At 50.5% G+C, this 25,359-nt stretch overlaps 1 protein-coding gene across 6 annotated transcripts in view; it reads left to right on the forward strand.

Moving 5' to 3' along the window:
• The window catches only part of TNNT2 (troponin T2, cardiac type), a 33,191-nt gene extending 24,790 nt beyond the window's left edge, over nt 1-8,401 (forward strand). For 3 of the 6 annotated variants that reach the window (XM_039537687.1, XM_039537689.1, XM_039537692.1), the window contains 3 exons: nt 210-250; nt 6,594-6,599; nt 8,054-8,401. In XM_039537687.1, coding sequence (XP_039393621.1) covers nt 210-250; nt 6,594-6,599; nt 8,054-8,102 — 96 coding nt within the window. In that variant the 3' untranslated portion in view covers nt 8,103-8,401. Of the gene's footprint in view, nt 1-209; nt 251-6,593; nt 6,600-8,053 lie in introns of those variants that run through there. The other 3 variants (XM_039537688.1, XM_039537690.1, XM_039537691.1) reach the window with 2 other exon arrangements.
• Nucleotides 8,402-25,359: the final 16,958 nt, after the last annotated feature.

Consider the following 25,359-nt stretch of genomic DNA (forward strand, 5'->3'; position numbering starts at 1 on the left):
CCTGTGCTACCCAGCATCACCTCAAGGGTCTCCCTATGTCCTGGCCTGGACTAAGCAGGAGCTGTGGACTGAACTACGTGGGCAGGCCGCTCTAGAGGGTCAATTAGGGGAGACCATTTCCTGCTCTGTCTTCTGCTGCCCTTTGGCAGCCTTCTGCCCAACTCAAGGTGTCAGCCCCACCTCACTGTCCTTCTGTATTTCTCTTGCAGATTAACGTTCTCCGAAACCGCATTAGCGATCACCAGAAGGTGTAAGTACCAGGGCTGCCTTCTGCCTCCCCGGCTCCCTTCCGCCATCCTCTTTCACCACTCTCCTGCTCTGCTCTCTGCCTTTCCCCTTGACCCTCTTCTTTCCCCTCTTGTTGCCGCCATGGCTCTCAGCTCTCCCCTCCCCTCTCTGCTTCCTCTCCCTCCCCTATCTCTTCCTTGTCTGTATTTTGTTCCTTCACCCCGTTTCTACTGAACATTCACAGGCACACAGAGAAGATCCAGATACAGGGTTTTTATCCTGCTGGTACTTTCATCCTCCCTCTTCTTCTCTGCAGGGGCGGCTCCAGGCCCCAGCACGCCAAGCGCGTGCTTGGGGCAGCAAGCCGTGGGTGGCGCTCTGTCAGCGCTGCGAGGGCGGCAGGCAGGCTGCCTCCGGCAGTTTGCCTGCAGAGGATCCGCTGGTCCCGCGGCTTTGGTGGACCTCCCGCAGGCGTGCCTGCAGAGGGTCCGCTGGTCCCACGGCTTCGGAGGACCGCCTGCAGGCACGCCTGCGGCAGGTCGACCAAAGCCGCGGGACCAGCGGACCCTCCGCAGGCAAGCCGCCGGAGGCAGTCTGCCTGCCGTGCTTGGGGCGGCAAAATCCCTAGAGCCACCCCTGCTTCTCTGCTCCTGCATACACATTTCCCTGTTCTTCCTTTGGCTGCCTTCTTCCTCTGCTTCTCTAACCCATCAACCTCCCCACCGTTTTTTTCCTCTGACCTCCCTGTCTCCATGTCACTTCCACTTTGCATCACTTCTCCCTTAATCTGGCACAGGGCGAGCCACATCCACCTCTAGTGGCTGGCCCACGGAGAAGATGACAACCTACTCTAGCTGCCAGCTGAGACTCCTTTAGCTCAACTGTCAGCAGTGAGTGCTGGAGGTGCTGGGTTCAAACCCTGATGATGTGGTCATAAGCCTCTGCTACTGGCCTCCCTTGTCATGATCTTGAATCAGATATTGACTGGCTACAGAGCTTACATCTGAGTGAGGTACACACCAGGTATGTTCACCATAAGGTCAGTTTATGCTTTGCCAGTTATGGCTGAGGTTTGTTTAAATAAGGTATTTTACACACACCACCACATGGGGGGGCTGAACAGTATAATATAGTTAGCATTCCGTTACATCACCCCCTTTAAGTTCTACATTCCTACCATTTGCAATATTTACACTATCGTGCTGTTTTTGACATTCAGTACTGGTCAGTCTAAGTGTCTCTGAAATCGTGCTGGTTTTTTAATTACATGACCGGAATGCATAACGGCTTGCTCATCTGGCTGTCCATTAGTTGCAATGACTAGCTGTGGTTGGTTTGGAATCTTTGAGTCGTCATCTCATTCTGCATCCACCATCTGTAGAGTTTGCTCTATTGATTGATCTTTCTGAGGAACAAACAGTAGGTGTTGACGATTTCTGTTGAGCTCTCCAATGTCAGTCTCGATCACATGATCTGGTCACTACATGTTTTTTATTGACAACCATCCATCTTGTCCATCCAGTCTGACATGAACTTAGTCACCTGGTTCTAGACCCAGCGGTGCTCTGAGTGAAGTCTATTGTAAAAGTGTTCGTGAACTCTGTGAGCCTTTTTATCCAGTTTGGCGATTGTCTTTGTGTCTGGCCACTTTGGAGCTAGAACTATTGTTCCAGTTTTGGAAAAGACTTTGAATTGTCATCCCACCTGGAGCTGTGCAGGACAATATCCAATAGCTTGTGAATTGTGGTTCATTGTCAGTCACTAGTTCTGGAATACTAAAGGTAAGCAAAAGAGCACTTCAGTGTTTCGATAACACTGTGACATGTTGTCTTTCAAATAAAGTGTTTCTATATACTTGGAAAAATAGCCCACAATGACTAGGTAATGATGTCCTCTGAATCCACATATATCTGCAGCTAGTCTCTTCCAAGGTCTCTCTGGTAGGGGTGTAGTTATTAAAGGTTCTTTGTGTTGCATTGGTCTGTTAGTTCTGCAATGCTCACATGCAGATACTTTATTCTTTACATCCTTGCTGCTGCCTGGCCACCACACCAACGGATTGGCCCATTCACAGCATTTAGTTAATCCTTGATGTCCTTCGTGGATGAGGTTTAGGATTTCTCCTCTCATTTCGTTTAGAATTACAATGCAGTTGCCTTTCATCATAAGTCCATTTGACTTAATTATCTGCGCAGTGCAACCAGGGGCAGCTCCAGGCACCAGCACGCCAAGCGCGTGCCTGGGGCGGCAAGTCACTGGGGGTGCTCTGCCGATTGCCGCGAGGGCGGCAGGCAGGCTGCCTTCGGCGGCATGCCTGCGGAAGGTCTGCTGGTCCCGCGGCTTGGGCGGACCTCCCACAGGCGTGCTGCTGAATCCGCGGGACCGGGGACCTCCCACAGGCAAGCCGCGGAAGGCAGCCAGCCTGCCTGCCGTGCTTGGGGCAGCAAAATACCTAGAGCCGCCCCTGCGTGCAATGTAGTCTTTTTGTCACTTACTTAGTGTCTTTTTAGATACATTGGGGTAGCTGACCCAAGTAACTTAGAACTTCCTGAAGTTGCGTGTCTGTCAAGGATGCTTTTTGTAGATGGAGTAGTCTTTTTTTTCCTGAGACTGGTCTGTATGTGTCAACTGTGTCCACGGACACCTTTACATCATCTTTAAGCTCATGGTTAGCTGAGTGTGATGCTGGGCTCTGTGACTGTGTCTGCTACTACCAGAGTTTTCCCAGGAACATATTTAGCAATTAGGTTAAATTGCATCAACCTCTGCAACAGACATTGGCATCTTAGTGGTACTTGATCCAGGCCTTTTCAATTGGTGCATATTGTTTTTCTGCTTCTGTGAGTGGGCAAGAGCAAAATGCAGCTGGCTTCTACTCAGAGCCATGTTGGTGCAACGATACACCGCCTAGTCCATAGCTACTTGCATCTGCACTGATGATTGTGGATTTGTGCATATCATAGTACTTGAACTGGAGCAATGGAGATCATTTCTTTTACCATAGCCCAAAAGTGTTCAGTTCAATCAGTGGTTTTATCACTGCAGAGAGACCTTGTTGATATCGAGCAAGGTAACTTACCATCCCTAGTACATGTCTCAGTTCTGGTGAATGTATTCCACCAATGAAGGTATTCCATTTTTGAATGGCTTTTACTTTCTTAGTGCTAGGACTGATTCCATCTTTGTCTGTCCCAAAAACTAGATTTGGGTTAGGCAGAAAATGCACTTTGCCTGGTATAGCTTTAGATTCAGTCTGGACTGACCGATGTAGGCTCAGGACTTCATTGAGGGTTTTCTTGTTCTTCCATCAAAGAACAATATATCAGAATATCATCCATGAAAAGTATAACTCCGTTTGTGTTTAACAGTTCTGCCATCTTTCTTTGCGAACTTGCAGGTGGACCGGTGATCGCAAAAAGTAATCTTCAAAAACAAAATCTCCCAAAGGTGCAATACATGTTTAGCACTGTCTTTGGCTAAAGGAATTTGCCAGAATCCGCTTGAGGCATCCACCTTGGAGAATACTGTCACTCCTTTCACTTGTGGAAGGAAGCCATCCAGTGTGTGTGTATGGGGGGGCGGGGGTTGGTATTGTGCCACTATCATACATGATCTGGGCAGTGAATTTTTTCTTTACGACAGCTGGAGTTGTTCCATCCTTTTTCTCGATCCCACTTGTGACCCCATGTCATGCTCATGGATCAGATATAGACAGGCTCCAGAGTTTACTTCTGAGCATGATACACACTAGATGTGTTCCTCATATGATCCTTTAACGCAGCGGTCCCCAACCTTTTTGGCACCAGGACCGGTTTCGTAGAAAAAAAAATTTCTGCGGACCTGTGGGATGGTTTTGGGACGATTCAAGCGCATTACATTTATTTTTGTACTTTTATTTCTATTATTATTGTAATATATAATGAAATAATTATACAACTGACCATAATGCAGAATTAGTGGGAGCCCTGCCCCCTATCTGACCCCCACTCACTTCCTGTCCCCCCAACTGCCCGCCCCCCTCAGAATCCCCGACCCATCCTGCTCCTTGTCCCCTCACCATCCCCCAGAGACACCCCCCCGGGACCCCACCCCTGCTCCCTGTCCCCTGACTGCCCCAACCCCTATCCACCCCGCTGAGTCCTGACAGACCCCCGAACACCCACAATCCAACCCCCATTCCCTGCCCCTGACCGCCCCCCCAACCTCCGCCCCCTCTCTGTGCCCTGACTGTCCCCAGGACTCCCTGCCCCTTAGCCAACCCTGCTGGCCCCAGCCTCTTACCCCCGGCTCCCCGCTCACCCAGAGCCTCAGCGCCTCGCTGAACAGCTGCAGCGTGCCTCCGGTGGGGCCTGAGCTCCGTCCCGCTCAGAGCTGCGTGGGGAGGGGGCGGGGCTGGGAGCTCCACGCCGAGCGGAGGCAGCTGAGCTCAGCCCGGAGCTCGCAGCCCCGCCCCCTTACCATGCGGCTCTGAGCGGGGCGGGTCTCAGGGGCCCCGCCGGAGACACGCCGCTTGATGTGCTAGGGGTCGGTTCGCGGCCCAGTTCCTAACAGGCCGCGGCCCGGGGGTTGGGGACCCCTGCTTTAACGCACTGCCAGGTATGGCTGAGTTTAGCTTAAGCACAATATTTTACACATACATAGCATCACCTGGTGACTGAATGGTATAATACAGTTCATCATTCCAGCACACACACACCCAGCTCCTTTTTCTCATCATAGCAGGATCTCTTCCGTCTCTTGTCTTGCCTCCTCGGCTCTCAGGGTCCCTGCCCCCCTTTGCTTTGTTCCTCCACCACTGTTCCCCTCCCCTCTTACCCCACTCGCTCTCCGGGGCCCTGCTGAGCCTTCGTCCCTTGTGTTCCCTTCCCTCCTCCTTTCTTTCACTTGAGTTTCTCCCTCCTCCTTTCCCCCTCCCAATGTCTCTTCTCGTCCCCCACCCTTCCCCTCTCTCTCTTCCACTCAGCTCCTTTTTCCTCCCCACACCCACTGCTGCCAGCCCCTCCCAGCCCCTTTGGCTCTGATTTTTGCTTCTCCCCGTGTTGCCGTTCTTTGAGCTGCTCTTGGTTTTGAGACCCACCTGCAGTGGATTCTGGGGGCCTGGCACCATTGCTCCTGCAGGGGGATAGCGTGAGGGCCTGTGTATGGAAGCTCCTTGCCTCCAGTGGATCTCAGAACCCACAGGGTTAGCGGGTGATATCCCCAGCTCCTTGTGTGGGGTGTTGCCCCACCCCCACAGGAGGCCCCCTCAATCTCCACTCTCTTTCGGAGGACCGGGGATGGGATGCCCTCTGTGGGGCAAATGCAGGCAGTGTGATAACCCGCCCAGACTGCTGTAAGTCATCTGGAAGCCATGTCCTCTCTCCAGCCAGCCCAAATAGCACAGAGAGGGGCCCAATCCTGAATGTTTCAGACCGATGGTCCATCTAAACCAGTATCCTGGCCTCAGTAGTCCTGTCACATGGTGTAAGGATGACAGGATCGGGCCCTCCAGTGCCGTGGATCCTACCTGGCCCATTCTGGGTCAGATCCCCTGGTAAACTAGAGGGTCTCCACTGAATGTTGGGAATTCCCATTTCCACCAGGTGAGGGCAGGGCACCAGCCTCTTTGGATCCAGTTCTCTCTTGCCTGCTTTTTCTTCCCTCTAATTTTGATCTCCTTACGAGGATCAGCGGGTTTCAGTCTGCTCTCTTACACCGGTGTAACTGATTTCAATGCCATGAATGAGAGAGGAATCTGGCCTCAGGGGGTTACTCCTGATTCTCATCAGAGTGAGTGAGAGTGATTTCAGGTGCGTCACTAGAGCTTCTAAAAAAAAAGGGGGGGGGACATCATTTTAGTGAAAATCTTCTAAAAAAATTTGTCCCTTTTTTTAATCACGATTTTGAATTTCAGAACATTTCAGCCAGCTCCACGCGTTACATCTCCAGGCCCATCTCCTTTTGCTTCTGTCACACACCTAACTCAAACCCTGCTGCAGCTACATGTTGACACACGGCTGGGGGCAGTTTGGGCATAGGGTCATTTCGTACTTGGGAGGGGAATGGGAATAAGCTGTCAGAGCAGCGGAACTTGGTGAGGAATCGGGATCACATTCCCGCGCCGATGTCTCTCTAGTAATCAAGAGCAAGGGGCAGAAAGAGACGAGGGAAGCCCAGTAGCTAGCAAGTCATTTGGCCTTTGCCTTGAGGCGTCAGCCAATCTTTAACCCATACAGAGAAGTAAATGTCACTCTGTGATAGCAGCGCCTTTTAGACTCTGCTCTCTGAGAATCTGAGGCCCAGTCATGTGGCGGCTAGGAGCATTCTCCACTGTTTACACCAAATCTCTCTTCTCTCTTCCCCTCTGACATGACCCGGCCCTACAGCAAAGGGTGAGTAGCATGGCTGTCCTTGTGCTGCATGGGGCTGATTGGGTTTACACTGCATGCATGCTGCATGGGGAAACCGGTCTGAAGTGAAGCTGGGTCTGGGGAGGGCAAACCAGGAGTGGTCTAAGCAACTTTCTGTCACCATGGTATGTTTGCCAAGGCCACTTTTCCTAGTGTCCTGAGGCTTGAGCAGGGCAGCTGCAAATAGACCAGAGCAAGAAGGAAACCCGGCTCTTTTGGGCTCAGCTTATTGGAAGGGTTCAGTGATTACAGTAAAAAAATCTCACTCCTTAGAGCATTGTTATATTTGGATCTTGAGCTCTGTGATTGGTCATTTAGTCACATGGAGTGGTTTCTCTTCCCTGATTGGATGCAATAACCCTTATAAACAGAAGGAATTTCTGAGGCATTGAACTTGTCAGGCACTGAAAGCAGCTGGAGATATACAGGCTTCGGGGCTTGTGGCACCTGGGCAATCTCAGCCTGTCCTCTCTGCCCCAGGATGGGCCATGGTCATCGAAGAGTTAGCAATAGCAGGGCTCTTCCCTGGCAGAGGCAGAAGGGAAGGCCCAAGCCCTATTGACTGGCTACCAGGATAGAGTTGGGAGTTTGTTCTGAACTCTGGGAAATAAAGGTCACTTTTCTCCTCACTGACTTGGGGTCGGATCCCTCCTGGTGTAAGGCAGCATCGCTCTCCTGACTGTAATGGAGCTGTGCCAGTTTACACCAGCTAAGGGTTTGGCCCAGGCACTTTAACACGTTGGCCAGTACTAATGACCACAGAGACACCATCTTAGCTTGTGTTCACATCTGCACCACTGTCTGGGCCCTTCCCCGTCTGTCGGGGTCAGAAGGGCCAAGTGAGAAGAGCTGGTGACTTTCACTATAAAACGCACGGACTGGAGTGCTCTTAGAAGACCATTTCACCTGCCCCCACTGGGTCTGATTCTCTTCTCACTGGCACCTGGTGCAAATCAGGAGGGCCAGCGTACATGAGAAAAGAATTGGGCCCAGTGCACTCTGATAACACCCACTCACCATCACTGCCACTTGGTGAAGGGGGACATGGTGCAGCTGTTTCTATCCTGGCTGAGTCCTCAGGATTAACTTCTTCCCCGTTTTCCTAAAGACTCTGACTGACGTACCTGCCTTGGCAAAGAGTTTTTTGGCCGGTCTTGTTGGGTCCAACCTTTGTCTGTGAAATGCGTTTTCTAAGAGCCAACTCCTAGCTCCATGAAAGCCAATGGTAAAGGCCCCTTGACCAGGATTTGGCCCCAGGGAAAGCTGCCCAAGGGATTTCCTCACTGTTTGCAGTGAGCTTCAGTCTTCCCTTCCCTCTCCAACTGGGCAGAGAGCATAGCCTCTGGGGAACCCAGACCCCTCCCTGCTCTCAGCTCTCTCTTCACAGCCCCTCGAAGTAACACCTTTCAGCCGGTGCTTCTCTGCTTCCCTTCCAGCTCCAAGACTGCCCGTGGGAAGAGCGTGGTTGGCGGCCGATGGAAGTAGCACCCATCTGATGGGCATGAGGCAGAGGAGAGGCCCAGGCACGGAGCGGTGCATTACTGTTTGGTCAGCCAGCTGGATTCCGTTTTACTACACCACGGATCCTGCACGAACCCACCCACCACCCCTAAGGACACAAACCAGTTGTGCTTGCACAGCCCTCACTGCAGGGGCAGCACTGTCTGTGTGTGGAGCAAATGCTTTGCTAGGTCGGCGCTGCTTGCTCTTTTCACTGAACCCCGGGATGTTGCTGTGTCTGTAAATAAAGAGAATCGGGAAGGGATACGTGCCTTTCCTGCCTAGTCATCTCCCACATGGCCTGCTTGCTGAACTTGACCTGCTGCCGTGCGTCCAGAAGATACAGTCTGTAGAGATGACTCTCAGCTGGTGTATGTCACTGTGGCGCCATTGAACCATGTAAATATACGCTACCGGAGGATTGAGCTCGCTGAGTTCTGTGGAGCTAGGTCGAGCTACAGCAGCTGAGTGTCTGCTCCCTGCTAGTGCTGGATGAACCTCAGTTTCAGAAAGGTCCCAAAACTGTTGGATGAATTCCAGAGAAGTATCCAAACAGCCCACTTGATTTTGAGAAGCTGGGCTGGGAAACTCTTGAAAACCAATGAATTTGGGCTTGTCTACACGGGATCTTTGGGTGCAGTAAGCCAGGATGTGACTCTACAGGGCGCTAGCTTGCCAGGCAGCAATGTCTCATGTGGCCACTGCCTCAGTGCATGGAAAAGTTCTGAGAGCGCTTTGACTTAGGCTGTGTCTATACTACAGAGCCACTGCCAGAAGGGGGAGTCCTGCCAGTCCAGGAACACCAACTCCCCACATGACATTAGCACTCAGCTGTTTGCACAGCTGTGTCTACACTAGGGGTTCTGCTGGCATAGCTCTGGCACTAGGGGTGTGGTTTTTCACACCTTGAGAGACATAGCCAGGCTGCTATACATTTGAAGTACAGACCAAGCCTTCCTGCACTTTACAAGTAGTAGTAGCTAAAGCGGCCTCTGGGACTTTTGCTGCACTGTAGCAGTATCTACATGGGACGTTGCCACACGGCAATTTAGTGGGCTGTAGATTTATACCCTGCCCAGCTGCACAGTAATGTCTCATGCAGATAAGCCCTTAATCACGCTAGTGAGGCACTTCCAGCTGTTGGATGGGCCAGAAATATCCTGAGGCTATGGCCCCTCTCCCATACTATTCCAGTGCTCCCTATTCTGATCAGGAACTACAGAGCTGCAGGAAAATAAACACTAATGGAAAACACAGTTAACCAAGCTTTTTCCCAGCCCCAGCCTCTTAATTTGAGTTGCAGTGCAAGGTTCATATTTTATCTAGGCTGGTTTGCTCAATCTGTCCTAGATTTATAGCTGTGGGGTTGTCCAGCTTGTGCAAGGGTGAAAAACTGTGACTTGAAACAGGACCGAGATCAAACGACTCACTCTCTAATTTCAGATCCACTCGGTGTAGTTTCATTACGTAGCTCCCACCTGGCGCAATGGAAGGAACGTGTGCTTTTTCTCACGTGCCAGTCTTGCCTGGAGCACAGGGCCCTTGTATATCTCTAAGTGGCCTTCTCTGCTCCCACAGGTAGGCATTGTAGATCCCCAGTGCTTCTGGGCCTGCCCCATGGAGCAGGTGATGGGTTGTATCTGCAACAACTCTTGCTCCCATGAATACTTGGAGGCCCTGCTGCCAACTCCCAGCAGCTCCCTGCCTTGCCTTCCAGACTGGTAGACCCAGAAGCCTTCCTTTGCTTCTGACACCATCCACAACAGGTGTGTGCCAGTGTGCTCTATAAATCCATACCTGTGTGTCTATGGAATCAAATCTTTTAGCCTGGAATATTGCTAGGACGAGTCAGCACAGCAGCTATGATATTTGCTCATGTGTACAGAGCATATCCACTGCAAATAGAGGTGGATATAATCTCTTTGCAATGGGGCTGGTGTATGATTCTGCACATGTGTGTCATGGGAGAGCATGTCTGGTCCCTGGACGTGGGTCCTTGGCATCTCTAACTGGCCTAGCTCCTGGGACAGTGAGTACCTGTTGCTCAGTGGAGTCCTGCAGTGGAATAGGGACTGGCTCTGAGTAGCTGCTCAGTAAAGACCAGGACTGTGCAGGGGTATCCAGAACATGAGAGGAGATCCACAACAGGATCTAGCTGCCCACAAATGGGTGAGGCGGGCCAAGAGGGTGACCTCATGGGCTCCTTTGTCTTGCAGGGCTGCCTGTCTGGCTGGCCTCCCTATGGCACCTGTGAGCTGTCTGCATCTATCCCAGTCCTGTGCTCAGTAACTGAGCTGGCTGGCAGTGGGGTCAGCCAACTGGCATCTCCCTACTGCCCTCTGAAGGTGGGTAGCACCATCCTACCCCCTCCAAGGAATGAGGGGCACACCAGGCCTCAGCCACCCTGCAACGAGCCTCTCTGAGGGGGAGTGACCATCCACACCACAAAAGGACAATGCGAACGGAGGGGGCCCTTTGCTGGGGAGGCAGAAAGGAGTGTTCCTTGCCCGCCTCCAGGCAAATGGGCCAGTGTGGTTGAGTTGGTGAAGCTGATCTAGCAGAGCTCACAAAAGCCCAGTTCATAGGGACCATCTGATGGCAGCAGGGGCCTCAGCCTGGCTGGGATGGGATCGTTTCCCATCTGTCGTCTGCCCCAGAGGCCATGAGCAGGGGGCAGTGGGTGCTGGGACCCTGGCAGCCATGCAGAGAAAGGGCCTCTGACACGCATCCACCTGGGCTCACCACGAGGTGGCACCATGTGTGTGCTCCCCGAAGGCCTGGTGTGCTGGCCACACCCTGGGGTGCCACCTTGCTTCCCACACAGCCACCTGTTTAAAGCAGTGCTGGCCCCTGGCCAGGCCAGGCTGATGCGGCCACACCTGTGCACTCTCCCAGGGCAACGCCCGGGCGCTGCCCCACCCCATGTGTGTTGTTCTGAAGCTGAACCATGAGGGAGCGGCTGAGTCAGCATGTGGGAAGAGCCAGCTCTCAGCCAGGCCGGCCCCAGCCACAGCTCCCATCCCTCTCCCTCCTGCCTCAAAGGCCTCTCCAAGTAGCAGTCCCCTGCTGGCTTCAGAAGGGCCAGAGACCCAGCCAGGGGCCTAACTGTGGAGGGTGGTTTCTCTGAATGAGCCAGCGAGCAGCAGAGGAATCCAAGGCAGTAAGAGTGTTGGCGGATGTTAGCGTGGTCAGATCCCAGCCCCCATGTGCCTTCTGCTGGGGTCAGGCTGCACAGCACCAGGTCCTGGCTCTGGAGATGTCATCCATCCATCCATCCATCCAGCAGCAGCCTTCTGCTTGCTACAGGGGCTGTGCAGGTTAGAGCAGAGGTGGGTTTCAGAAGCCATCAGCTGGCTCAGGACCATGCTGCATGCTTGGGAATCCCTAGCCCTGCAGAAAGCTGTGCACATGGAAAGGGAACAGGGCCCCAGCCCTGGTAATCGCAGAGGCACTGTAAAACATTCTGCTTGTGAGTGACTGATCACTGGGATGATGCTGGGAGCTGCCTCTTGCTAGGCCTTCATGTCATGGTGGGTGGTATAGTCTCCTCAGCCAGCTGTAGATAGAAAGAGGCATCTAGGTGGGGAGATAAGGCTGCCAGGACCACAAACTGTGCCCCAGCAAGACCACCAGGATCAGGTACATTCTGCTGAGGGGATGGCTCTGGCAGTTCTTCAAAGTGCCAACCAGTGGTACTGCTTTTTGTCATGTGTTGAGCCTGAGTCAGCTGTGACCACACGTTCCATATGGGGTCAGATATTCCAAAGAGCTTGGCAACCAACATACACCTAACATGCATTCAATGCACACCCTGAACTTAAAGGGCCAGTCACCCTGCGACAGATGGGATTATTTTTTTTTTTTCCCCCCCCCCCCAATTTTAATTTGCAGTGCAAGGGGTATATTATTTCTAGGCTGCTGGTTTGCTCAATCTGTCCTAGATTTATAGCTGTGGGGTTGTCCAGCTTGTGCAAGGGTGAAAAACTGTGACTTGAAACAGGACCGAGATCAAACGGTCCACACCCAACACACACCTAATGCGCACCCAATATAATCCAACATACACCCAACATGCACCCAGCATACACACAATGTGCACACAACTTGCCGAACACAGGGGAAAAATCTGCCCATATATTTTGGTGCCTAAATGGGCACTGAGCTTTTTTGAAAATCAAGCCTTGATTTGGCAAAGCCTTTAAACGTGCTTACTTTTAAGCATGTGAATAATCCCATCTGTCGCAGGGTGACTGGCCCTTTAAGAGGGAGAAGGGTCCTGTGCACCTCTGACTGGTCAGCTGCCACTCAGGTTTAAGAGAAGGCACCTGGGCTCTATAGAAAGGGAGATTGTTAGGAAGGGGCAGGTGATAACTGCCAGAAAACAGAGGGAGAAATGGCAGCTGGGAGAAAAGAAGCTGAAGGAACAATGTACCTGTGAGTTACCAGTGATGAATGATGAGGACTGGCTAGCGCTGGGGAGCTGGGCTGAGTTGTAGGAGGGCTTGTGTAAAGGAAGGTGGGGATGAACCAGCTTGGTCACTGCAAGCGGGACTGGAAGCAAGGGGCTGACTCTGCAGGGTAGCTCTCAGGAGGGGGTGGGGTAGGGCTCACCAGGGAGACCTGGGGAGTGGGCTGCTGTGGGAAGCCCCCTTGCAGCAGGCCTGACCTAGGAAGAAGGTTCTGGCAGGAGGGAAGTTCCCCTGAGCAGGGATAGGACTTTCAGGCAAGGAGGAATCTTGGATCTCTCAGGCAGAAGGTCTAGTGAGTGGAGACTGGGAACAGGGGCTGACTGGTTAGTGACTCTCTGGAGGGTCAGCAGGGGGTGGTTCCCTTTGAAGGGGATTGAGGAGCTGTTGTGTTGTCCTTGTTTTGATGTTCCTTCATCTGGCTGGATGAAAGGGAAACGGAGGTGGGTTCCCCATAACACCCTCCCTGCTCAATGAAGCACATGCTTATGTTTTGATTGGTTGTACCACAGCCTGACTGTGGAGCTGTACGGTTGGGTTCTATCAGCGTAGCTGTAGCCTTATAGCCCAGAGCACCCTTATGAACTCCTGTAGCCTCCCCAGATGTAAACCAAGAGGCAACAGGAATGAACCCTTCAGGACACGCAGGCAAGCAGTGGTATAGCAATCCCGGGTAGTGCTCACGAGAGCCATGCAGTGCAAAACCAGAGTGAGGTATCTACAGCGGGGCTAGAGCATGCCAAAGTGAGCCAGAATGTGCCCTTCCACCGCAGTAGGTCTAACCACAAGGACTTATGGGCGGGAATTGGTATTTTTGTGTTTATTCCTGGGTGTGATCAGGACAAAGTGTTTCATTTCCACCAGTGGATGTGGCTTCCCCTGGCACAACAAGGTGATGTGGCTGTGGCAGAACAAGGCAGCATGATCCAGTGACTGGGGCACAGATGGGGGAATTGGTGGCCCTGCATTCTACTCCTGGAATGGCCAGTGACTTACTTGTGTGACCTCAAATGAGCCACTTCCTCTCTCCCTGTGCCTGCTTCCCCACCTGTTGAGCAGGGATAATAGTACTACTTACCCTCCTTTGCAAAGAAAGCAATTGGGTCCAGATCCTCAAAGGTATTTAGACTCTTAACTCCCATTGATTCCATTGGCAGTTAGGTGCTTAAATGCCTTTGAGATCTACAGTTCAGGGCAAGGCCTCTAACCAATGTTATCTCCACTGGTAACTTAATTGTGGACAGATAGGGGCATGTGCACATATGTGTATGCCAACCTTGTCTGTATAACCAAGACTTGGTGGGATGATTCCTAAGGCCTTGTACTGCAGCAGCTTCCTCCAGGCAAGCTCCACATGAGTTTAGGGTGAGAGTGAAGGGTGTGCGTATGTGAGTGGGAAGTGTCCCAACCCATCATGGAACTCATCGGAGACCGTCTGCCCTGTGTGTCCCCGGAATAGGGCTACACTGGGGGAAGTGATGGTGTTGTCCAGATCTACCTCCTCTTTCCCAGCCTAACCCATCTAGAGCTAGTGAGAGACATGCCCACCTTGCTGCTTGCCTCAGGGAGGCTTACGAGAGAGCTGCTCAGGACATGGGTTTTCCCATGGAAAACTTTGACTTTTTTTCTTCCCAATAAACTGAAAAGCAAAAAACTAGTGGCTGAAATGGCTGCAAACCCAAATGTTTTTCAACTGAAACACCCCAAAACTGTGTGTGGGGTGGGGTTCAACTTCTTCTTTTGGAAGAAAACAGACACTGTGTGGTAAATATTCATTTTATCAAAAACCCAATTTTCTGCTGGGGGGGGGGACATTTCAAGGGGAAAATGTCTGACCAACCATTGCTCACAAGCATAGCTCCTTGGCTGCTCTATTCTCAGCAGTGCTGGGACTGTCTCTTGCCATGTGTTTGGCAAGGGGGCTGCATCCTGGTCCAGACCTTGCTGCAGTGAGATGGACTTTTACAGCAACCTGCCTCCCAGCAGACAATGCATTTGAATGGTCTCCGAGCATAGCACATCAGCTTGTGCAGAAAGTTGCAGCTTGTTTGCTTAGCAGAGTCACCTGCAAGCCATATAATGCCTGGTCTTCATAACTGCATTGGCTTCTATTTGGTTCTGAGAGCAATTCCTTGGATTTGAATTAGGGGAGGGAACAGATTAGGGCCCAGATCCTCAAAGGTGTTTAAACACCTAACTCCCATTGTAATCAATGGGATTTAGGCAGCTAAATTCTGCCTGAGGATCTGGGCCTTGTAGCAGGGCATTCTGAGTTGAAAGTCCTGTTTCTGGAACTTGCTTCCTTTCTGTGCATGACTGAGAGACTTGAAGGCCAGAAGGGACCATTGTGATCATCTAGTCTGACCTCCTGCACGTTGCAGGCCACGGAACCTCACGCACCTGCTCCTGCAACAGATCTATAACCTCTGGCTGTTAGTGAAATCCTCAAATCTTGTTGTTTGGTTTTTAAAGACTTTGGGTTACAGAGAATCCACCCTTGGCTCTAGTTTAAACCAGAAAATGACCCATGCCCCTTGCTGCAGCAGAAGGCAACTCCCCTCCCTGCAATTTTTTGCCAATCTGACCTGGGGAAAATTCTTTCCTGACTCCAAATATGGCAATTGGCCGAACCCTGAGCATGACCCATGAGCTAGCTACTTTGGGTAATGAGTGTGTTGAAGCTGCACAGAGCGTACAAACCCCTAATCCTTGGTAATTACTCAGGCAACTGAATTCCACATTGCCATGGCTTCGCTGCTACCGGTACCTGGGCTAGCTAGATCAAAGCTAGTTCGGGATGTCCACATGCTACAATCACCCCTCCCGCCCCATTGCAATGCAGACATCTCCAGCCTCCCCTTGGGGGTCAGAGATGGGGACTGAACCCCGGTACCATAATCACCAGCCCAGCCAATGCTTCACCCACAAGACCATCCTATGCAGCTGGTTTGGTTATAGTGTAGGATACATCTGTTTGCTCAGGCTTCTGCTAAATGCAGGTTGTATGTTCTCTTTACGTCTACTTAAGACAGGATTTCTTCCCCCTCGCAACTAATTTGGCCTGTAAATTGCTGGTGACTGTAGCCAGTACACAGGTATCAATTGCAGCTGAATTAGTAAGTGTGACTGTGATAGATGGACATCTGGATTCAAGCAATACAATCAGTAATGCTCTGAGAAGCCATTGGTGGGCAGGGCTGGCCTTACCATGAGGCAAACTGAGGCAGCTGCCTCAGGTGCCAGACTGGGGGGGGGGGGGGCGCCACTAGGACCCAGAGTGTAAAAAATTGTGTCTGCTGCTGGTGTATATGTATTCTCTCTGCTCTAAATGCACAGAGATGGTGGAGTGTTGTGCTGGAGGAAGGAGGGCACAAGAGACATAACAGGCACACAGGAGAAAAGAGGAGAGGGAATAACAGAAAGCAGTGTTGAGAGCCACTCTAGCTGGCACAGAACAGCAGTCATGAGTGAAAGAAGAAAATGCCCCTCTGGGGCAGTGTTCAGAAAGAGAAAGAAAAGCTTTCTTTGCTTTCTAATAAACAGGAAGGAGCTCTCCTGAGATACATAGACACAAATGTTCGCGGTGAGCCTTCCGGCCCCAGTGGGGATGTGAGTGGTGAGGAGATGCCTGATCTTCCAGGTAGTCAGAGTGCAGGTGACCTGGCAGCTATTGCAGCATCCATATCTCCATCTCAAATGGATGTAACCATGCACCTTTCTGAAGAAAAGTGTAGATCAGAGAAGAGTGTGGTGGAGGTGCAAGAAACAACTGCTGTGGCATTTAGTTCCTTAAGTCTAGATGATCCAGGACTGTGGACCCACTTGAGCAGTAGCCTGACGGACTTCCTTGTACTGCATGGGCCACAGCAAGTGAAAAACTTCATGTTCCCCAAAGACAATGAAAATAGAAGTTTCCATCCAACACATTACTAGCATGAAATCCCCAATGGTGACAAAGTGGAGAGGCCCTGGCTTATGTACTCAAAAACCCAGAAAGCTGCATACTGTTTTTGTTGCAAACTCTTCCACTCTAATGTTCCAGCCACATTGGGTTCTACAGGAACAAAGGACTGGAAAAATCTGGCTAGAAATCTGGCATGCCATGAGAAGGCAGCAAATCACCAGAGAGCATTCTATAGGTGGAAAGAGCTTGAGATGAGACTAAGGTTAAAGGCCACCATAGATTGCATCAGCGTCTCTTTACTGGCAAAATGTTCTGAAAATGCTCATTGCCATTGTGAGAAGGCTTGCGATCCAAAACCTAGCACTGCGTGGCACTTTAGATCAGCTGTATGTGCTAAACAATGGAAACTGCCTTAAAATTGTGGAGCTGATGGCTGAGTTTGATGCTGTACTCCAGGAGCATCTAAGAAGCATCCAAGAAATGTACACACACCACCACCTTGGAAAAACAATTCAAAATGAGATCATAGAATATCAGGGTTGGAAGGGACCTCAGGAGGTCATCTAGTCCAACCCTCTGCTCAAAAGCAGGACCAATTCCCATCTAAATCATCCCAGCCAGGGCTTTATCAAGCCTGACCTTAAAAACCTCTAAGGAAGAAGATTCCACTACCTCCCTAGGTAACCCATTCCAGTGCTTCACCACTCTCTGAGTGAAAAAGTTTTTCCTAATATCCAACCTAAACCTCCCCCACTGCAACTTGAGACCATTACTCCTTGTTCTGTCATCAGGTACCACTGAGAACAGTCTAGATCCTTCCTCTTTGGAACTACTTTTCAGGTAGTTGAAAGCAGCTATCAAATCCCCCCTCACTCTTCTCTTCTGCAGACTAAACAATCCCAGTTCGCTCAGCCTCTCCTCATAAGTCATGTGCTCCAGCCCCCTAATCATTTTTGTTGCCCTCCGCTGACTTCCTTTTTTTCCACATCCTTCTTGTAGTGTGGGGCCCAAAACTGGACACAGTACTCCAGATGAGGCCTCACCAATGTCGAACAGAGGGGAATGATCACATCCCTCGATCAGCTGGCAATGCCCCTACTTATACAGCCCAAAATGCCATTAGCCTTCTTGGCAACAAGGGCACACTGTTGACTCATATCCAGCTTCTCGTCCACTGTAACCCCTAGGTCCTTTTCTGCAGAACTGCTTTGTCTAGGCCCCTCTGTATCCTATCCCTACCCTTCAGCGTATCTACCACTCCTCCAAGTTTAGTGTCATCTGCAAACTTGCTCAGAGTGCAGTCCACGCCATCCTCCAGATCATTAATGAAGTTATTGAACTAAACCAGCCCCAGGACCGACCCTTGGGGCACTCCACTTAAAACCGGCTGCCAACTAGACATGGAGCCGTTGATCGCTACCCGTCGAGCCCGACGATCTAGCCAGCTTTCTATCCACCTTATAGTCCAATCATCCAGCCCATACTACTTTAACTTGCTGGCAAGAATACTGTGGGAGACCGTATCAAAAGCTTTGCTAAAGTCAAGGAATAACACATCCACTGCTTTCCCCTCATCCACAGACCCAGTTATCGCCTCATAGAAGGCAACTAGGTTAGTCAAGCATGACTTGCTCTTGATGAATCCATGTTGACTGTTCCTGATCACTTTCCTCTCCTCTAAGTGCTTCAGAATTGATTCCTTGAGGACCTGCTCCATGATTTTTCCAGGAACTGAGGTGAGGCTGACTGGCCTGTAGTTCCCCGGATCCTCCTTCTTCCCTTTTTTAAAGATGGGCACTACAGTAGCCTTTTTCCAGTCATCCGGGACCTCCCCCGTTCGCCATGAATTTTCAAAGATAATGGCCAATGGCTCTGCAATCACATCTGCCAACTCCTTTAGCACCCTTGGATGCAGCGCATCTGGCCCCATGGACTTGTGCTCGTCCAGTTTTTCTAAATAGTTCCGAACCACTTCTTTCTCCACAGAGGGCTGGTCACCTTCTCCCCATGCTGTGCTGCCCAGTGCAGCGGTGTGGGAGCTGACCTTTGCTGCTTTTACAGATCCAGACTAACACGGCTACCCCTCTGATACTTGTTTGTGAAGACAGAGGCAAAAAAACCATTGAGTACATTAGCTTTTTCCACATCCTCTGTCACTAGGTTGCCTCCCTCATTCAGTAAGGGGTCCACACTTTCCTTGACTTTCTTCTTGTTGCTAACATACCCAAAGAAACCCTTCTTGTTACTCTTAACATCTCTTGCTAGCTGCAACTCCAAGTGTGATTTGGCCTTCCTGATTTCACTCCTGCATACCTGAGCAATATTGTTATACTCCTCCCTGGTCATTTGTCCAATCTTCCACTTCTTGTAAGCTTCTTTTTTGCGTTTAAGATCAGCAAGGATTTCACTGTTAAGCGAAGCTGGTCGCCTGCCATATTTACTATTCTTCCTACACATTGGAATGGTTTTTTTTCCCCTGCAACCTCAATAAGGATTCTTTAAAATACAGCCAGCTCTCCTGGACTTCTTTCCCCCTCATGTTGTTTTCCCAGGGGATCCTGCCCATCAGCTCCCTGAGGGAGTCAAAGTCTGCTTTTCTGAAGTCCAGGGTCTGTATTCTGCTGCTCTCCTTTCTTCCTTGTGTCAGGATCCTGAACTCGACCATCTCATGGTCACTGCCTCCCAGGTTCCCAGCCACTTTTGCTTCCCCTACTAACTCTTTGTTTGTTAGCAGCAGATCAAGAAGAGCTCTACCTCTAGTTGGTTCCTCCAGCACTCGGACCAGGAAATTGTCCCCTACACTTCCCAAAAACTTCCTGGATTGTCTGTGCATTATACAGTTATTGGCAACAAAAGTCAAACAGAAGATTGCGGCAAATCTGAAGTCAGCAAGATTTTACTCCCTCAGATAGAGACAAACACCTACAAGATCTTTATCAAGCATTCTTAAAACTACAATACCCACCTGGGGAAGTGAGGAAACAGATTGACAGAGCGAGATGGGTACCCAGAAATCACCGACTACAGGACAGGCCCAACAAGGAAAAATAACGGAACACCACTGGCCATCACGCTAAAACCTCTCCAGCACATTATCAACGATCTACAACCTATCCTGGAAAACAATCCCTCACTCTCACAGATCTTGGGAGGCAGGCCAGTCCTCACTTACAGACAGCCCCCCAACCTGAAGCAAATACTCACCAGCGACTACACATCACACCACAGAAACACTATCCCAGGAACCAATCCCTGTAGCAAACCTCGTTGCCTACTCTGTCAGCACATCTACTCTAGTGACACCATCATAGGACCCAACCACATCAGCCACACCATCAAGGGCTCATTCAGCTGCACGTCTACTAATGTTATATATGCCATCATGTGCCAGAAATGCCCCTCTGCCATATTCATTGGCCAAACCAGACAGTCCCTATGTAAAAGAATAAATGGACACAAATCGGACATCAGGAATGGTAACATACAAAACCCAGTAGGAGAACATCTGGACATTCTATAACAGATTTAGAAGTAGCTATACTTGAACAAAAAAACTTCAGAAACAGACTTCAAAGAGAAACTGCAGAACTAAAATTCATTTGCAAATTTAACACCATTAATTTGGGCTTGAATAGGGACTGGGAGTGGCTGGCTCATTACAAAAGCAGTTTTGCCTCTCCTGGAATTGACACCTCCTCATCTATTATTGGGAGTGGACTACATCCACCCTGATCAAATTGGCCCTGTCAATGCTAATTCTCCATTTGTGAGGTAACTCCCTTCTCTTCATGTGTCAGTATATAATGCCTGTATCTGTAACTTTTACTCCATGCATCTGAAGAAATGAGGTGGTTTTTTACCCATGAAAGCTTATGCCCAAATTAATCTGTTAGGAGTCCGGTGGCACCTTAAAAACTTGTTGTTTTTGAAGATATTACTCTTTTATTCTGGACTGCACACCTGACATCAGTCATACAGAACAAATGACTTTAATTATGCGTTTTGTAACAACAGAACCTAGTGAAAATTGTCCCTGCAATGGTGACTATCAGAAAGCATTTTCTAGAATGTATTGACATTGATGATACTACAGGAGCTGGTATGACAAATGTGCTTCTTAAAAAGCTGGAAGATACGGGAATTGCGATAGCTGACATGAGAGGTCAGGGCTACGATAATGGTGCCAACATGATAGGAAAGAACAGAGGAGTGCAGACACGGATCCGGGAGTTAAACCCTCGAGTTTTTTTTGTCCCATGCAGTTCTTGTTCATTGAACTTGGTGGTCAGTGATGCAGCATCAGCTTCTAGTGAGGCTGCTGAATTTTTTTTAATGTAATTCAAAGCATCTATGTATTTTTCTCTGCATCAACTCATCGATGGCAAATTTTTAAGCAACATCTGGGAACATCCTCTCTGACACTGAAACCAGTGAGGTGCCACACGATGGGAAAGTCTAGTGGAGGCGATAAAGCCTATTAAACACCAAATTGGGAAGATAGATGATACCATAGTTGCCATTATGGAGAATAATGCCATGACAGGAACTGTTCGTGGGAGAACAGTGGCAGAGGGAAATGGAATTGCCAGAAACATACATAACTTCACATTTCTGTGTGGCTTAGTGTTGTGGCATGACATACTGTTTGAAATAAATGTTGTAAGCAAGAGACTCCAAGGTGTTGACCTTGATATATCTGGAGCAATGGAACAACTGGACAAAGCAAAGTCATACCTACAGTCTTACCCATCAGATAAGGGATTTCAAAACGTTCTGAAGAGTGCACAGAAGTTGGTAGAGGAACTTTACACTGAAGCTATTTTCCAACCCATTCAAGAATACAAGAGTCACTGAAGAAGACATTTTGATCATGAGGCATGGGATAATCCCATAAAGACCCCAAACAACAATTCAAAGTTGAATTCTTTAACCAGGTGCTAGATTGTGCAATAAAGTCAGTTGAAGAACGTTTCATGCAACTCAAAGAACACAGCAGTATATTTGGGGTGTTTTATGATATTCCAAAACTCCTCAATATACCTGAAGAAGATCTACACCAGCAATGCAGGGCACTAGAGACAGTGTTGACACATGATGACATGCGCGATATTGATGCGAGTGATTTTAGGTGATGAACTGAAAGCCCTTTCAAGATACACTTCAGCAAAATCAACTCCAACGGCTGTTCTGGAATATATGTGCACAAATAAGATGACCACCCTCTTTCCAAATGCTTTTGTTGCTCTGTGCATACTTCTAACATTTCTTGTAACAGTTGCCAGTGGAGAATGCAGCTTCTCCAAACTGAAGTTAATAAAAACACATCTATGCTCTACAATGGCACAGGAGAGGCTGGTTGGCCTTGCAATCATCTCAATAGAGCATGAGCGGGCCCAGACTGTGGACCTTCAGGAAGCAACTCAAATCTTTGCAACCAAGAAGGCATGGAAAGCACCACTCTGGTTATTCAAACAGATAAAAATGCCAGTGTTTACTATGCAGACAAGAAAAGTTTCATTTGCTGTTCAGGAGTTTGAAAGTTAACATTTTTGAACAAGGCATTTTAAGTTGTTAGTTCTCCTTTATTGGGGTAGGTAGCAGAGCAGGACCATGAGAGGAGTAGAACAGGAAGAAGGCAGAATTGAGACCTTTCAAAGTTTAGCCCAAGTGAGGGGGCATGGGGGCGTCATTTGAGCTCCCTGCTTCAGGTGCCAAAATGATGTGGGCTGACCCTGTTGGTGGTCACAATTCAGCATATACTTCACACCAGGCTCTTGTCATTGTCACTCGGAGTATGGCAAGTCCAGTACCATCAGAGGCTGCTGCTAAAGCAGGCTGTGAGTGGCTGGGCTGAAAAGGAAAGGGCTCTAGCTGTTGTCTGTAAGCTGCATTTTATATGAAGGAAAGCTGGCTTCCAGCTGAGCTCCTGAGTCATGGCTTTTGCATGTGGTCTCATGCCCAGTGTTTGCATACAGGTATCAGCTGCAAGCTGTGCTCTTCTCTTTGTTCAATGCAGGAGTCAATGGGAGGTGCTGAGTGAGGTGCCAGGAGTTGTTGGGAGCCTGGAGTTTCACACCTATTGCCTGGGTCAGATCCAGAGCAGTGCCTAACTACGCTCCCCTTTGGCCACTGAAAGGTGGCACTGCTAAACATACAGGGCTCGTGTAAACCAGTGCAGAGTCCCTGACCCTACTAGAGCTATGACAGTTTAGGACCAGATCCTTGGCTCTGGAGAAACGCTGACCAACTGTTGCTCCTGTTAGAACCCATGGGAGTAGCTGACACTTGTCAGCCTCTCAGAATCGGGCCCTACCCAGAGCAGGTTGGGCGTGTGTTTTGATGTGCTCAAATCCAACTGCTGGGTAGAAAGAACCAGGGCCGCCCAGAGGGGCGGGGCAAGAGGGGCAATTTGCCCCAGGGACCGAGCCCCAGAGGGGCCCCCAAGAGAGTTTTTCGGGGCCCCTGGAGCGGGGTCCCTCACTTGCTCCGGGGGGCCCGGAAAACTCTTGCGGGGCCGGGCGCAGGAGCTTCTTCGCTCCCGGTCTTCGCCAGCGGGGGGGTCCTTCCGCTCCGGGGTGGAAGGACCCCCCACTGGCGAATTACTGCCGAAGACGGAGCGGGACCCACCGCCAAAGTTCAGCTCGGTCTTCGGCAGTAATTCGGCGGCAGGGGGCCCTTCCGTTCCGGGACCCGCCGCCGAAGTGCCCTGAAGACCCGCGGTGGGAACCCCCGCCGCCGAATTACCGCCGAAGACCGGGCTGCACTTCAGCGGCGGGTCCCGCTTCGGCGATAATTCGGTGGCGGGGGGGCCCCCGCCGCGGGTCTTCGGGGCACTTCGGCGGCGGGTCCTGGAACGGAAGGGCCCCCCGCCACCGAAGACCCCAGGCCCCCGGAATCCTCTGGGTGGCCCTGGCAAGAACTGATCTGAGAAGAGGATTCAGCCAAGACACTCCCCTCATTGCTGTCCTGGGGGAGAGGAGATCTGACTCCACTTCTCATTCGGGGGTGAAATTCATCCTTTATGGAGAGTAAACACAAGGCTCGTAGAAGTGCACAGGCTTCTGTGCATGGGGAAGTGTCAGAGAGCATGGGGCAAAGGGCTCCTCCTTCCAGGTACGTAGACAAGAAGGGATTGCCCCAAGATGCACGTGTAAGTCCCAAGGAAATAAGTGTGTGTGTGTGTGTCTCTGTCTCCCCCCCCTCCACCCCCCCCCAACACTGACTCAGTGAATGGGGCCTGATATAACCTCACCAAAGCCAATGGTGTTTAGCCTGCGTCTGTAGATCAGGTAGTTGTAGACAGTGTTATAGGTGTGTCAGTCCCAGTAGGATATTAGGGACAAGGTGGGTGAGGTGATATCTCTTATTGAACCCTCACTCACCTTGTGTTTCTGTGCATCGGGGGTGTCCTTAGGAGAATACAGTAAACAAGACACCAGGAGTCTGAAGTGTGTGTGTGTGTGAGAGAGAGAGAGAGAGAAGGGGTTTGCTGGGCTCCTGGCTAAACCCTGAACTGATCTGGAATAGCACCCAGCTGGGCTTGGGTTTAGTCACTGCCCCTCCCCCAGGGCTGGATCGCTGATGACACAGATCCCCGGAGATTAGCATCTCCCTTTCATTAGGGCTCTCCCAGTCCCTTGTTGCTGAGGAAGGTGTGGTGCGAACTCCTCCAGAAGCCTGGGAATGTCTCTGTGGGGCCAACCCTCTGCAAACGCCTCCAGGGCTTTGGGGTTTGTTATTATCGTTAGGTTCCTTTTTGAAATGCTGCCTTCCTCCTGGGAATGCTCCTTAACCCTACAAGTCCAGGCTCGCTGGCCACTGCTGTCCTGCAAAGGAGAGTTCCCCACTCTCTCAACAGCACAGAAATATCGGGTCCCCATGGTGTGTGTGTGTGTGTGTGTGTGTGTGTGTGTGTGTGCGCGCGCACACAGCATGTACATGCCCATAATCAAGCCAACCACACTCGAGGACAGGGATGTGCACTCTGCACACTCCCATACACACGTACACTCCCATACACAGCTGTGCCTGGCGCAGCACCGGATCTGCCAGCCACCAGCTGTAACAGGCTCAAAGGGGCTGCAGTGTCAGGCTGGAGATGGGGCATGCTACCCACGCCCCCACAGCTTGTGACAACCCCAGCTGATTTAGTAGCTCTGGTAGAATTAATAGGATCCCACACTGGCCCCTCCTATAACCCCTCCATCCCTTCCCATAGGTGTGGTGCTAATTACCCTTCCCACAGGACCCAACAGCAATGCTGAGCTGAAACTTTGTTGGGCAGGTTTTATTGTGTGCTGTGAAGAGGGGGATGACACACCAGGCCCAGGGAGAGGGAGGAAGGTGGTTGATTGAGGGTGCAGGGTGCTTTCCTTGAAACCCCACCCATGCCAATTTGCAGAGCAATGCTTGTTGCGCATAATAATGTGCATCTGTTGTTGCTTCAAAAGTTCTGGCACCAGCTCAGAGGCCTTGGTGCATGTGAGGGCATTGTTTGGAGGGCATCCACCACCATAATCGGCATTTTGACCCACTATTGCCCCGGCTGTAAATGGTCTTGCTGAATGTGGGATGTACGAACCAGGGACCAGAGACTCAGGATGTACAAGCAAAAGATGTGTGTTGGCAAGGGTGGTGCTGTGTGAGAGGAGTGCGTACGTCACGCAGATAAAAAATGAGAGGCTGTAACAATCCGTGGTCTCGAATCTTTCATGATGCATTTCAACAGGATGGGTGGATTGAGTAACATGTAATGTGGCCTGGGCAGAGTGCAGGGGAGGGGACTCTGCTTTATTTTTTTTATACGTTTTCTGTTCATTTAGTTCTTTTCCTTCTGTCTTTCAGTTCCCAACTCTGTGAACTGCAAACACAC

This window comes from Mauremys reevesii, linkage group 4 (genome assembly GCF_016161935.1).
Source record: "Mauremys reevesii isolate NIE-2019 linkage group 4, ASM1616193v1, whole genome shotgun sequence".
Classification (NCBI taxonomy): Eukaryota; Metazoa; Chordata; order Testudines; family Geoemydidae; genus Mauremys; species Mauremys reevesii.